Source organism: Rattus rattus, chromosome 3 (genome assembly GCF_011064425.1).
Source record: "Rattus rattus isolate New Zealand chromosome 3, Rrattus_CSIRO_v1, whole genome shotgun sequence".
Lineage (NCBI taxonomy): Eukaryota > Metazoa > Chordata > Mammalia > Rodentia > Muridae > Rattus > Rattus rattus.
In genome coordinates this window covers 97,047,315-97,061,765 of record NC_046156.1, presented here as the reverse complement: position 1 = coordinate 97,061,765, position 14,451 = coordinate 97,047,315, and the positions used below count along the sequence as shown (strand labels likewise).

The 14,451-nt window shown below is 36.6% G+C and overlaps 1 protein-coding gene across 3 annotated transcripts in view; it reads right to left on the bottom strand.

Annotated features, from left to right (window-relative positions):
- Eif2a (eukaryotic translation initiation factor 2A) overlaps positions 1 to 14,451 on the bottom strand; it is a 30,898-nt gene that overhangs the window by 8,141 nt on the left and 8,306 nt on the right. For all 3 annotated transcript variants that reach the window (XM_032898359.1, XM_032898361.1, XM_032898360.1), the window contains 7 exons: positions 10,352 to 10,426; positions 8,372 to 8,490; positions 6,127 to 6,226; positions 5,558 to 5,640; positions 2,254 to 2,327; positions 1,990 to 2,134; positions 1,746 to 1,862 (listed from right to left, as the gene is read on the bottom strand). In XM_032898359.1, the coding sequence (XP_032754250.1) occupies positions 1,746 to 1,862; positions 1,990 to 2,134; positions 2,254 to 2,327; positions 5,558 to 5,640; positions 6,127 to 6,226; positions 8,372 to 8,490; positions 10,352 to 10,426 (713 nt within the window). The remainder of the gene's footprint in view (positions 1 to 1,745; positions 1,863 to 1,989; positions 2,135 to 2,253; positions 2,328 to 5,557; positions 5,641 to 6,126; positions 6,227 to 8,371; positions 8,491 to 10,351; positions 10,427 to 14,451) is intronic.

The following is a 14,451-nucleotide window of genomic DNA, read 5'->3' as shown; positions in this document are numbered from 1 at the left end:
TGTTATCTTTTCATAATTAGAAGTAACTTCATTTGTTTTCTGGTAGACTGAATTTCCTGCATCTTTCTCATTTTTCTTTGCATTTATTAACTAGCCATTCAGGTAACTTGAGAAATTAAGAAAGCTTACACTTCGTGTGCTCATACATCCTTTGCTTGCTTTATTTTTGGATTTTCTTTTTCTGGGGAGCAGTTGGGATACAGTCTTTTGTAACTCAAGCTAGCCTTGAACTTGTATACAAGTGACCTTAAATCTCTGATCCTCAGCCCCCATCTTCCAAAGGTCGGGATTAAGGTATTCACTACCATGCTCAACCCCTATCAGCTTAAATTTTTTTTCTTCTTACCTCAGATAACAGATTCTTTTAATATAGAAATCTATATTTATGCATTACAAATTTATCATTTTTCTTAGCATTTTTGTCTTGTTTAGAAAAATCTTTTTTTAATTCCAAGATTATAAAAAAGTTTTCATATATTTTGTTTTAAAGTTCCTTTAAAATTTTATATATAATTGGTAAGAAAAAAATAACAAATTTATGTTCTAAATGACTGACCAATTTTTCAAGAACCACAAATTGAACAGTAAATATTTTTTTCACTGTTAAGTGCTAATTTTATATACAAGTATACAGATCTATTTTCAATATCTCTATTTTACTTTGACAGACATTACTTTTTCATAAGCTAGATCCAAATATTCTTAATTAAACTGTTTTACATTTTAGTATCTTGGAGAATCAGAATTGCACGCGTCCTAACAGCTTTCAAAATATTCTTGTGCTAATTGTTCATTACCAGATTTCAGAAAAGTTTATCTAGTCTAAAAACAAACAAACACAAAAACCATAGGTGGAATTAAAATTTTAAATTTTAGATTAAGTAGAAGAGAAATGACAACATTTAAAAGTCTTCATTAAAATTTAGAGTTGTATGAAGAGTTTTTTAGTTTTTATTCCATAGGTCTTTACAGTTGATATGTTTCTTGGTATGTATTTCTTTGTTTAAATGGCTGCTGTTTATACTGTGACTTCATTAATACAAAGACACAGAATTAAGTGTCTTCTTTTGATCTGCTGTACTTACTTAGTATTTCAGGTCTATGGTTTATTTCTTATTTCAGTGGGAACATGATCAGCTGCAAGGGATCCAGTGCCCCTTTCTGACCTTCCTGAGCAAAAGGTATGCATGTGGTATACAGATACCAATGTAGACAAAACACTCATATGCATACAATAAACAACTGTAAAGACATTTTTAGGTACAATCACTATTATTCTATAGTGAATTAGCTTATCAAAATAAGAAGTGAACTGGTAACATGTTGGATTTTATTCTCGTTTTTGTAGTTGTTATAAACTCAACGCCTCTACTTGCTGTGGCAGTAAAATGCTCAGAGAGCCACTACAACAAACCACGTCACTCAGATTCTACACGTCCTAAAGTAAACTGACTGGAGTCTGTCCAAGTCAGGTATGCTTAAGGATGACTTTAAGCTTCTCAATGAATACTACTTATTCTATCATCAACATTATGGCATTTGAGTTTAGGCACTTGATTAAGAATTTTGACTGCATTACCTTTATGACATTAAAACATATTTTTTTTTCAGAGCTGGGGACCGAACCCAGGGCCTTGCGCTTGCTTGGCAAGCGCACTACAAAGCGCACTACCACTGAGCTAAATCCCCAACTAAAACATATTTTTACCATCACTGTTTTCAGCCATAGGAAAACTGCTACTCACGTAATTGTACTACAGCACTTTCTCCATTTGTCGCAATGTAGTGCAGTGTTTGTTCCCCATAGTAGGAAGCGCCTGTCTTGTCAACATCTGTACTGGCTATTACCAGCACAGCAGTAGCTACAACAGAAAAACAGTATTCAATGAGATTTAAAACAGAAGTTAAAATCATCTAAATTCCTTTACTTATACACATGAATGATGAAATTAATATTTAATAACGAAGGTGAAAAATTATCCATCATACCTTTTTTATTCCACAGCATCGTAACCTTATCGGCTTTAAAAAAGCTTTTATTGGCCAGTGCGGCCTGGGGTCCAGCAAAGTTGGGGTACTGATATAATCTAACAAATGAAGGTGCACCTTTACTTCCGGGGACATAAACTGCGACCTAAGATGTACATATATAAATCAGTACTTAATTCTTAGAAGAAGGTGAACTGAGATGAATGTTTTTAGACATACTTTCTAAAAAAAGACAAATTCTATATAAATAAAAACAGGAATTACCTTATAAGGTTGGGTTCCAGGTGATAAATTAAAGTCATTAACTTTTTGCAAATGTAATTTATTTGTAATTGTGTCTAAAATGAGAGGAAATGGATTAAAGATGGATAAATTAATAAAACGTATCTAACTCTGAATTCATTATAAAAGGCTAGTATAACTATAAACTGTTTATTATAGTTTAATGTAATGAGGCAGAGCAATCCAGTAGAAAAGCCAGACAGAATTAGGCTTGAATTCCATTGACTCATTTACTAGATGTGCAAACTTGGGCAAGTAGTAAGATGATACTACTCATTATACCACCTATTTCCCAGGGATTGGCTTTAAGAATACACCGCCAAGCACAGGGTAAATGCTCCAGTGAGTACCCATCTCTATGTTAAAGAAGCATAGAGCCCATTCCATGGGAAAGATTGGCCTCAGCCTGCTAATGTAAACTGTGCATAGAGAAATTCTACATGATAAATAATAATAAAGATAGCTGATACTGATTACCCTATCCTAAGCAACAAGCATCCATGTTAATAACAGTGTTACCCTAGATAATGGGATAAAGAGCTATTCTCTTTACTCAGTTTCAGATATCACAAAGTATTCAAATGTACCACAACAAACTATCAAACTTGAGGCTTCCCTTTCTGTAGCAAACTAAGAAAGTGGGTGTTGGTTTTTGTCACCTTGATACAAACTACAGTCACCTAGGAAGACCTTTTTAGGAACTGTCTCTATCAAATCGGACTTAGGCAAGTCTGTGGAGCCTTTTCTTGATACTCCAGGCACATAGCCCTAGGTTCTCTAAGAAAACAAGCTCAGTCTATGGGAAGCAAGACAGTAAATAGAATTCCTCAGTCCCTGCCCCCTGGGTTCCAGCCTCGACTTTTCTTCACAGCGGACTGGTAGGCTGTAAGATAAAATAAGCTCTTTCCTTCTCTAAGGTGGTCACAAGCACAGGGAGCAAACTAGGACCCGCCAACAAACAAATAGGCAAGCTAAGGTATGTGCCAAGGCAGTAGCAGTATCAACAGTAGGGAAATGTAGTGCACACTCTGGTGTCTATAGTGACTAGATGCTGCATATCTTCTTTGGCACATACAAGCACAATTACCAATTCCTATTTTAGTATGATAAAATAAATGTTCAAGCAGACAAAGGGATAGAATTGTCTTTTCTTTATTCTCAGTGATTGTGTTATTGGTATTACTGTTACTATTATTCTCAGAATATCATATGGATAATGTGGAACACAGCAAATAAATACTTATGTGATTGTGATATCCCCAAATCATTTTTGTCAATATACCAAAGAAATAAGACTCCTGACATGGGTAAAAGGTACTACAGGTAAGGTTAAGTTAAATTCTGTATTTCCTTTAAAGGGGCTGGAAAGATGCTCAACAGTTAAGAGCACGCTCTTGCAGAGGACTTGGGTTCACTTCCCAGCACCCGATAGTGGCACACAACCGTTAGTGATTTTAGGTCCAGAGGATCAAGATGCCCTCTTCTGACCTCCACAGGCACAGGCTTGTGTATAAATACATGAGGCAAAGTAACTGCACGCATAAAATGAAATAAATCTACAAGTATTTATTTTATGTATGTGAATATACAATCACTGTTCTCAGACACACCAGAAGAGGGCATCAGATCCCATTACTGTGGTTATGAGCCACCATGTAGTGGCTGGGATTTGAACTCAGCACCTCTAGAAGAGCAGTCAGTGCTCTTACCCACTGAGCCATCTCTCCAGCCCCTTACAATTATTTTTTAATCTTGCAACTTTTAAACAGAAGTTATCAGCACAAACCTAAATACTGCAGCCTCCCAAAAGAAAGAGAAAGTCTAGATACCATGATTACCACAGTGCAATAAAGCCCTAGAGTCAAGGCTGTAGTCTGCAAATACTGCTTTCCATAAAAAGGATTCAGCTGTCTTGGATGTATATCAGGAAATGTGAGGCAGTCTAAAATATCTTATTATACAACAAAAAAACTATATCCAATTAGCAATTTATACAAGACTGAAAACATGTTAAATTAATGAGAAATAAAAGCAAACTTCAAACTATACAAAAACACAAAAGACAAATGATTTTTTGAAATAATCTACTGCTGCACAGGTATAGGGGTATAAATCTTTAATCCCAGCACTCAAGAGGCAGAAACAGGCAGCTCTCTGAGTTCAGGGCCAGCCTGGCAAACAACGCCAGTTCCAGGCTAGTCAAGGCTATATAGGGAAATGTTATCTTAAAAATCAAATACACACACACACACACACACACACACACACACACACACACACACACACACACACAATAAAAAAGAAACAATCTATTATAAGGGGTGAAAAAGAGATTGAGAGGGAACCTACTAAAAGAAATTTGAGAGATATCAAACTGATCTTGAGTTTTAAAACTTAATAGAACATTTGCAGTTAGAAGTTTGAACAATAATCATATTTAACTAGTTATGACAATTATATGGCTAAGTTTTAAAAATTAAGGGCCCACCCTAACCTTCAGTAATACTGAAATATTTGTTTGGCTTTAGCTTAGTAGAAAAATGATAATTGAGTAGATGTGAGAAGTTAAGATGTGCCGCGGTTGACAATTACTGAAATAGAAATTCTATAACGTAAGACACTTTAGGGCAGGTGTGTTAGCTAACACACGCCTTTAATATTAGCATTTGGAAAGTAGAGGTAGGGAGGTCACTGTGAGTTCCAGGCTAGCCTGGTCTACAGATTAGTTGTCCTGGAATTCACAATGTAGACCAGGCTGGCCTCCTACGCATAGATCCATGCCTCTGCTTCCCAAATGTTGGGATTAAAGGCATGGGCTATCACAACTGCTGTGGCACATGCATTTGATCCTAGAATTTGGAAGGTAGAGGTAGGAGGATCTCTTTGAGTTTCAGGCCAGCAGATCTGTGTAGTTTAACACTGTCTCAAAAATTAATCAGTTAAAAACGTTTAAAAATAAACAAATTTTAAAATTGTATTACAGAATTTCAACAGCAGGAACAAGAGAGGTATTCTAATATTTTAATAGCTATTGTCTATTACCTAATAATATAGTTATTGTAAAAAGAAAGTCTTTATGCTCTAGAATATCACTGGTATTCAGATTTATAAAGATTTATGCAAATAAATAAATATCAAGTATAAACACATCAATTATATTTAGGATGGTCCTATGTTGTCAGGTAGGAAAGGAAAACTATAGTCCTAGCACTAAAGACAAACAAATAAACTTTTAAAACTGTATTTTAAAATAACTAATAACATTATTTAGTAAGTCTTTCCATACTAAAATTGTTGTTCTCAAAGAAGTGAACTTCATTGTTAACATTCCGGGCACAAATAATTTCATCATCTGACCAGGAAGGACACCTGTGTCAAAAGAAAAAAAGAAATTGGAAAAAAGTAGAATCATATTAAAGCTTATGATGCTGTTTAAGATAAAACATTTACATTGTGTCTGCTACCAACGATACTAATAGTCTTATAAATTGTTGTAGCTTAAAAAATATATTGTCCCTTTTTACAAACTAAAAATGGTAATATTTTTACTATAATATATTCCTATATACTTAAAAACCCTTAAAGACCTAGATTTTGGTCTAACTTATTTTCCAAGTCAATACCAGAGAAACAAGTGTATGTGATGACATTAGCAATATACATCACTTTACAGGCTGTAGAGTGCTCAGAGGTTAAGAACACTTGTTCTTGTAGAAAACCAGAATTCCAGAAGACCTGAAGTCTTTTGTTGATCTCCAAAGTTAGTAGGCATACATAAGGTATAAATACATGCAGGCAAAACATTCATAAAATATAAAATTTCTTAAAAATCACATTTTTAAAGCATTTAGTTACCAATTCTGCATTTTTTTCTGTATGAAAGATTTTAAACATGTTCCAGTCTTCACGTCATAAAGTTGTAGGTTAGGGGCCCCAGCTGTGCCATCTTTAGAAGCTGCAACAAAAATATTTTATAGTGATTGTCTTCTAACACTTGTGACTGCTTAACTTACTTGGAAAACAAGATTCATGAGAATCCAAGCCCCTTGACAGAATAAAACCCTGAGGTTTATAACCAACAATGAACCATTATTATTTATTTATTCAAAAACTGTCATTGTTACAGAATGGGTCCCCCCAATCCCCTTATCTTTCCCTTCTTATTATGAGACAGGGTCATATATATACTGGACTGACCTCATATTCCTATGTAGCTGAGAGCGACCTTGAACTTCTGATTCTCTGAGTGCTGGAATTACAGGCTGTGACACCTCACCCAGTTTACACAGTGTTAGGGATCAAACCCAGGCCTTGCGAATGTAGGCAAGCACTCTACCAACTGAGTTACATCTTAGTCTCTAATAAAATGTTCTTAAAACAGCTTCCAAATAACGTTCCTATATTATGTCATGTATAGCTAAAGCAGGGCTTTATAGAAGTTCACATAGCATTACCATTAGATGGCTTTAAATGTATCAAAATAGCACACTGTTCTCTATTCTTTTTGTTCTTGGAGACAAAGTCTCATTCTAGCTAAACTCATCCCTAATTGACAATCTTCCTCTAGAATCATAGGTATGCAACACTACACACTGTTACAACAAACACTTCTTTGATAGCATATTTACTGTACTGTCCTTTTCTTAAAGTTGACTAATTCATTATTATTCCAGATCTTTAGAAATGTTTTCTAGCCAGTAGTGACTTATTTTCTAAATTTTCTTTGCAGTTCTTCTTCTCCTCAATCTCATAACTTACATTTTTTTCTTCATATCCTGAGGTGTTATTTACAATCAACCAGGACCTAAAAGTATTAAAAGTAAGATCCTAGATATAACTCAATTAGTTTTAAATTGGATGTCATCTTGAGCCATGCATTTTGTCTAACTGGAACACAAGTCTCTTTTTAATGAATCATCTTTTGAAAAAAAATTGTTAGTTTGAGTTTGAAAGAAGGTCTCTCTATATAGCTCTCGCTGTCTTGGTACTCACTATGTAGACCAGGCTGGTCTTGAACTTATGAGATCCACCACCTCCTTAATCATGTTTGTAGTATGTATATCCATACTAAATACATATGCTTCTACCCACCCAATAGCTTTCTTGGTTATTATATTAACTGCCAGAGTACACAGTGCTTTTTTTTTAAAAGAATTATGTATGTATGTATGTATGTATGTATGTATGTATGTATGTATGTATGTGAGTACATTGTTGCTCTCTTCAGACACACCAGAAGAGAGCATCAGATCCCATTACAGATGGTTGTAAGTCACAGTGTGGTTGCTGGGAACTGAACTCAGGACCTTGGGAAGCGCAGTCAGTGCTCTTAAACTTTAAGCCATCTCTCCAGACACAGTGCTTTCAAGTAATTTTTATTTTGCATAATGAGTAGAAATACAGAAGTGTTTCTATCTAGCAATTTAGATAACAAAAGCCAAGAGGAGCTGCCTTAAAGTGATAAGGTTAAAGTCCTTAATTATTTAATGTAAGCAAAGCTGCATGCTTAAAACAGTAAAGTTGGGTTGGGGATTTAGCTCAGTGGTAGAGCGCTTGCCTAGGAAGCGTAAAGGCCCTGAGTTCGGGTCCCCAGCTCGAAAAAAAGAACAAAAAAAAAAAAAAAAAAAAAAACAGTAAAGTTATGGACACAGTACAGTAAGTACTTAGTTAAAATGGAAAGGGCTGGGGCAGGGTCGTAGCTCAGTTGGTAGAGTGCTTGTCTCGGCCGCATGAAGCCCTGGGTTTAGACGGCAGCACCACGTGGATGGACAAGGTGCTATATAGCTGAGATCCCAGCATCCGGGAGGTGCAGAGGAAGATCAGAAGTTGAAGGCCACCCATGGTTACGAAGTTTGAGGACACCCAGGCTACTTGGTGTGCAGAGGGCTTAAGGGATGTGGCTCACTTGCAGTCTCAGTCTACATAAGATCATATTCCCTGCAGATGGTGGTGTGTGTGTGTGTGTGTGGGGGTGTGTGTGTGTGTGTGTCGGGGTGTCTATTTGACCTTAAATTACTGTCTTACAAAGCTATAAACCTAGTTTTTCTCCCACCAAATGTAATGCTCCTGTTAGAATATTTTTATAAGGGAAAATACTTACTAGTGTAAGGCTGCCACGTTGCCAGGACAGTGTTGTTTGGTGAAAATTCAAGGCAAACTGCTTTTGGGAGGTCAAAGGAGTGCAGTAGTCCCTTGTTAGCGACATTGATTATATTCACTCTGGTTTCAAAAGAAATTACTTCAGCAAAATTACCATGTTATAACAGCCAGCACCAACCCAAACATTCATACCTCTTTTCAAACATAGAGCACTTCATTCACTTTTCATAAAAGATACTTTTCAGACAGTTCCAAATAATACCAAGGCAACACTTAACTTTAAAAAATGTAAAATTTACCCCAAAAGTATTGAGAAATAGTACACAATTAGCAGAAAGATCCAGACATGATAGGACTTCCAATGGAGTGAGCACCTGGCCAGGCTGCAGAGAAGCTGAGGGTCATTAAATCAAAGGGAAGGCAGGCCTGAGGCAGAATGGAGATGCCTGCTTTTTAAATGTGAAGAAGTAGTTATAACAAGTTGGAGAAATCTGTAAGCCAGTCAACTAAAATCTCAAAAGTGGTCTAACACATAGGTCTGTTAAGAATTACTGTGGTGGGTTGGGGATTTAACTCAGTGGTAGAGCGCTTGCCTAGCAAGCCCAAGGCCCTGGGTTCGGTCCCCAGCTCCGAAAAAAAGAAAAAGAAAAAAAAGAAAAAAGAAAAAAAAAAGAATTACTGTGGTATAATAATGACAAAATGGCAGGAGTTGCAGAATAAAAGTTGTGCCCCATTCCTCACTTTGTATGCTTCCTATAGAACCCAAGCACAGGCCAAACCATGTTCTGTAAATCTATTGGATTCCTTACAAGCATCATTATGTTGATTTTACAAATAAATTCATTTAGACTAAAAAACAAAATCAAATGAGTTGATCTGATCAGCATATCAGGGATAAATGTTAGAGCCAGGCTTTGGGAATCAGTTTGTCCTGACGTACTTTCCTATATTAAGTTCCAGGGTAGAACTGCAGAGATAGCTCAGAGGCCAGAGGACCCTTGTTGGAGTGCCAGCACTCACATGATGAACTCCAGAACCAGGTATGATGGCTCTTCTGGCCTCCAAGGGCAGTACACAGATGAACGTGCGAGCAAAACACCTACATAACCCACATATATGTAAATAAATATTTAATTGAAAAACATTGAGCTGGGAATAGCAGCACATGCCTTTAATCACAGCACTCAGGGGGCAGAGGCAGGTAGATCTCTGTGAGTCTCAGGCCAGTCTGACCTACATAGTGAATCTGAGGATAGCCAGGCCTCTGTAGAGAGAACCTGTCTCTAAAACAAAACAAAGCACCTTTAACATTGTGGCTAAGGTTTAATTGTTTATATATAAAACAGAAGTATTTTATAGTTAGAATCAATAACTTAAAAAGTGAATCAACTAATTTAATGCAGACTTTAATAGTTAATTAAAAAAATCACATTTGATCTGACTTTCAGAAGATTTTATATTACCAGTATAAAGAACTGATCAGGGGAAAAAAAAAAACTATTCAATTCATACTTACAAACTAATACATATAGTTTTCTCTCTTTTGAAAAGCCTAACAGTATAACCGTAATGTGGTTAAAAATAACAAGAAAAATAAGCAACAAATGGTTGAACATTTTTTTGATCTGTGAAATATTGTAGTGATTTTATGGAAAACTCAAAAGAACTAGTTTTAAGAAAATATGACCATTTAAAGAATATCTTAAAAGGCCAATTTTGTAATATGATACTTTAAGAACACTATTTCAAATAACTTTTTGATTTCCTCAGTAATAGTTTTTCTGACATTAATTTTTAATTCTAAGTCACAACATAACTCAATTCCTGGCATATATATAAAAACACCTTGAAGATGTTCAAAGTACTCACAGTACACAAGAAATAGACTTTATCAATTATATCCAAATACATGCATTTCAAATCATGCCAGTTATGGTTATATTCATGCTGCACATAAAATTTTCAGCAAACGAATACTAACTTTTCTCCATTGCTCCAGGCAAACAATGTCCCATCCTTACTAAAAGTATAGACTTTGCAATTTTTTCCAGGTTCTCTGAAAAAAAAAAAAAAGTTCAAAGGCATTAATAATATGTCTTAAAAATCCAATTAAACTATCTACAATCCATTAATTCAATGTCTTAATAATTTACACAACTTTTAGAAAATATTCCAAAATGTTATTATCTATTTAAATATTTTACCTTTTAAAAATATAATGTTAGCAACCATTGTAAAGTATGCTGGAAATTGGTTTCACACAAGCAGGAAAACCTTCAGAAATAGATCACTTTCAGTGTGGTGGTTTGAATGAGACTGGCCCTTATATGCTAATGGACTTGAACATTTAGTCATTAGGAAGTGTTCAGATGTGAGAAGGACTAGGAGGTGTGGCTTTGTTGAAGGAAGTGAGTCACTGGAGGTGGGCTTTGAGGTTACAAAAGCCCAAGACATGCCTAGTGTCCTTCTCTTCCTGCTGTCTGTGGATCTGGATATAGAACTCTCAGCTCCTTCTCCAGCACCATGCTAAAAATAGATTTAACCTATGACACTGTAAGCAGGCTTCTGTTATGAGCTGTCATGGTCATGGTGTCTTTTCATAACAATAGAACACTAAGACAGTCACCAAAGAAGCCAAAACAATTAAACTGAATGTGAAGTAGTTAGCTGTCATTTCTGAGCAAGCTGAGGTCCACAATACAGAACTACCTACAAAACAAAACACGTGGAAAGAATGCCCTCGAGGACTCCTGCATCTGAAAGACTACACTCTCCATCAATCCTGTGTGGAGACTTAATGTATAAAAACAATACAGAGGCCTTAGGAAATCAATGTTTTATATCATCTGTGGAAATATGACCAGTGTCACCATTCTAGCAAGGAATGAAAACTGTGAAGTACTATAGTGCTCTATAGAGAGAAGACCACTATGAATACATGTAATGACAAGGAGGACCTAGCCAGCCGTAAATGTATGTGGGTAAAATGTACATGTTGTGATGGTTTGTATATGCTCAGCCCAGGGAGTGGCACTACTAAAAGATGTGGCCCTGATGGAGTAGGTGTGTCACTGTGAGTGTGGACTTTAAGACCCTCATCCTAGCTGACTGGAAGCCAGTCTTCTAATAGCAGTCTTTAGATGAAGATGTAGAACTCTCAGCTCCTGCACCATGCCTGCCTGGACACTGCCATGTTCCCTCCTTGATGATAATGGCCGGAACCTCTGAACTTGTAAGCCAGCCCCAGTTAAATGTTGGCCTTGAATAAGACTTGCCTCAGTCACAGTGTCTGTTCACAGCAGTAAAATCCGAAACTAAGACACATGTCTACTGGTGTAATGACATTAAATAAGAACTTTGTGGCAAACGATGTTTCAATTGCTAAGTAATAATACACCAAGAACTGATCAATAAATAGTCTTTTAAATAACACAACTTCATTGATTTACCTTAAGATTTTTTTGGTTTCTGTTTTCATTAATGGTAGCTTATACTGACTTAACAATGAAACTTAGAAAATACCTTTCCCTCAAAAATATCTATGAATAATGTTTTTTGTCCTGTCATAGTACAATTCATTCTCCAACCTTAAGACAGAAAATTTCTATTATCCTTATTAATTCCACCCATATTTTAGCCTGCTCCAATCTACTCATTTCTATCTTCCTCATGTTTGACTCCACAGTTATACCTTCATTGTTATAAACATGTTTGTTTACTGAGGCAAGGTTTCTCCAAAGTTTTTCTATGTAACAGCCCTAGCTGTCCTCAAACCCATAAGAGATCCTCCTGCCTCTGCCTCCCAAGTGTTGATGTTAAAAACTAATTCATTTTTTGTTGTTGAGATTTTATTTATTTTTATTTTAATTTTTGTTGTGGCCTGCCCCGAGCATAGCTATTGCCATGCTATTTCATATTATTGCTGTAATATGCCTGCCAGTCATTGGCACAAAAAATAACTTGACTCAGAGCAGAGTCATGCTGACCACATACCCTATTATGTTCTGTATGTTATGAGATCTGTTAATCTCAAGAAATTCCACAACCATAACCTTCACTTAGGGCCCATTAAATTGTCAATATAATTGTCCCATCAAAAGGTCAATATAGACTGTCATGTCTAAAATGGTTTGAGTCAGGGCAGACTACTGAGTAGCACTTCCAGCACCTGCGTATGAGCTCACTGTAGTTTTGTAGTTTAGCTTTTCTGAGTTGGCCTGAGAAATGTTCAGCATGCAGCTTTCAGTTCTTGAGTCTGAAGCTATTTTGCCCTGGTCGACAAATCTTTGGGTGTTCAACAAACCATTCCTGTCTGAGATTGGTGTTCATGTGGTTTATGGGGCGATTCCTGAACCCCAACAACTTTATGAGTGTTTTGCCTGAATGGAAATTTGTGCAATACACACATGCAGTGCCTGGGAAAGCCAGAAGAGGTCTTCAGATCCCCTAGGACTGGCGTCTCAGTGGGCTGTAAGTTGCTGTGTGAATGCTGAACTGACCATGGTCCACTGGAAGAGCAGCAGTGTTCTTAACCACTGTGTCATCTCTTCTTCCCTCACTCCTTTCCTTAATCTTGGTAAATGAGAAAACGTCATTATTTCCATAAAATATATCTAATAATAGATATAATTATAAATTATGCAGATATAATTTATTTTTGAGACAGGGTCTCACTATGTAGCCCCCCAGCTATCCTGGAACTCACTATGTAGACCAGGTTGGCTTTTAACTCACAGAGATCTCCATGCTTGTGCTACCCAGTCAGCAATATTTTTAAATAAAAAAAAAAACTTTAAATACAAATTATAAGCACTCATTGCCAACCTCAAATACTAACATGAACAAAACATCAGAGGCTAGAGAGGTGGCTCAGCAGTTAAGAACATTGCTTGTTCTTCCTGAGGGGCCTGATTTGATTCTCAGTACCACAAGCTGGAAAGACCGGCTGCCTCATCTTCTAACACCGCCACCTGTTTTCAGACACTAGAGGGGTGGAATTCACACTTGAACATGCTACTTCTACCCTCGCTATTCAACGTGTAGGAAAGGAGTGGCTCTGACATTAGATTACAAATAAACACTAAAGCATGCTGTCTAGTTACGGATGTCTTAGGGGTCCAACCACAAGCTAGGTACGTACTTCACTCAACTAAATCCAACCTTTTCACACAGCTGATATATCTTAGAGCTTGAGAGGCAATAGTCTAAATGCAAAGTTTCTTTCTGATTATGAAATGTTCTTCCTCCATCGACTACCACATCCTAGAGAGTCCGTACTCACCGACTATTCGGGTACTATGAAATGTGGGGCTTTTAAGCCTCGTATGGTGGCACATGCTTTTAGTCCCAGCAATCAGGAGGCAGAGGCAGGTGGATCTCTAAGTTTGAGGAGAGCCTGGTCTACAAAGCAAGTTCCAGGACATTGAGGGCTACCCAAAGAAATGGGAGATGGGGGCGAATACAAAGAAAAAAACCCATAAGGTTTTTGTACCATAGATACATAAGGTATGGAGGTGGAGATTTTTTTATGGAGTATTTATATCCAATATCTTTATTCTCCAGTATAATTTTTAATGTTCAAATCGGCCTTTTTAGGTCAGCATTAAACTCTTTCTAGCTGATTCCTGTGACTCTTTCATTACTGCCTTTTACCCAAACAAAACTAGGAATCAATGTTTTACTTAAGATTTATTTGTTCGTAGTGTACATTGCGGGTGTTCATTCAAGCAATGGGTAAATTGTTGCCACTGGAGGCTGGCGGGGTTGGGGGCGGGGGGTGTTGGATTTCCTGAAATCACATATAGGAGGTTGTAACCACTTACTGTGGGTGCTAGGAACTGAACTTGGGTCATCTTAAAGAGCAAGTGGCTTAACTACTGAGCCACCTCTCTAGTCCCACAATAATTTTGTAAGAAGCAATAATGAGCTCCTATGGATATACGCAAGTCTCTTTACTCATGCTAAAATAATTTAGATCCTGATGAAATTAATATAATTATTCTAATTGTTAATTTTGACTGTCAACTTGACTGGCTTGAGAAATATCTAAAAGATTAGCAAAGCACACTTGGGGGGCTGTGT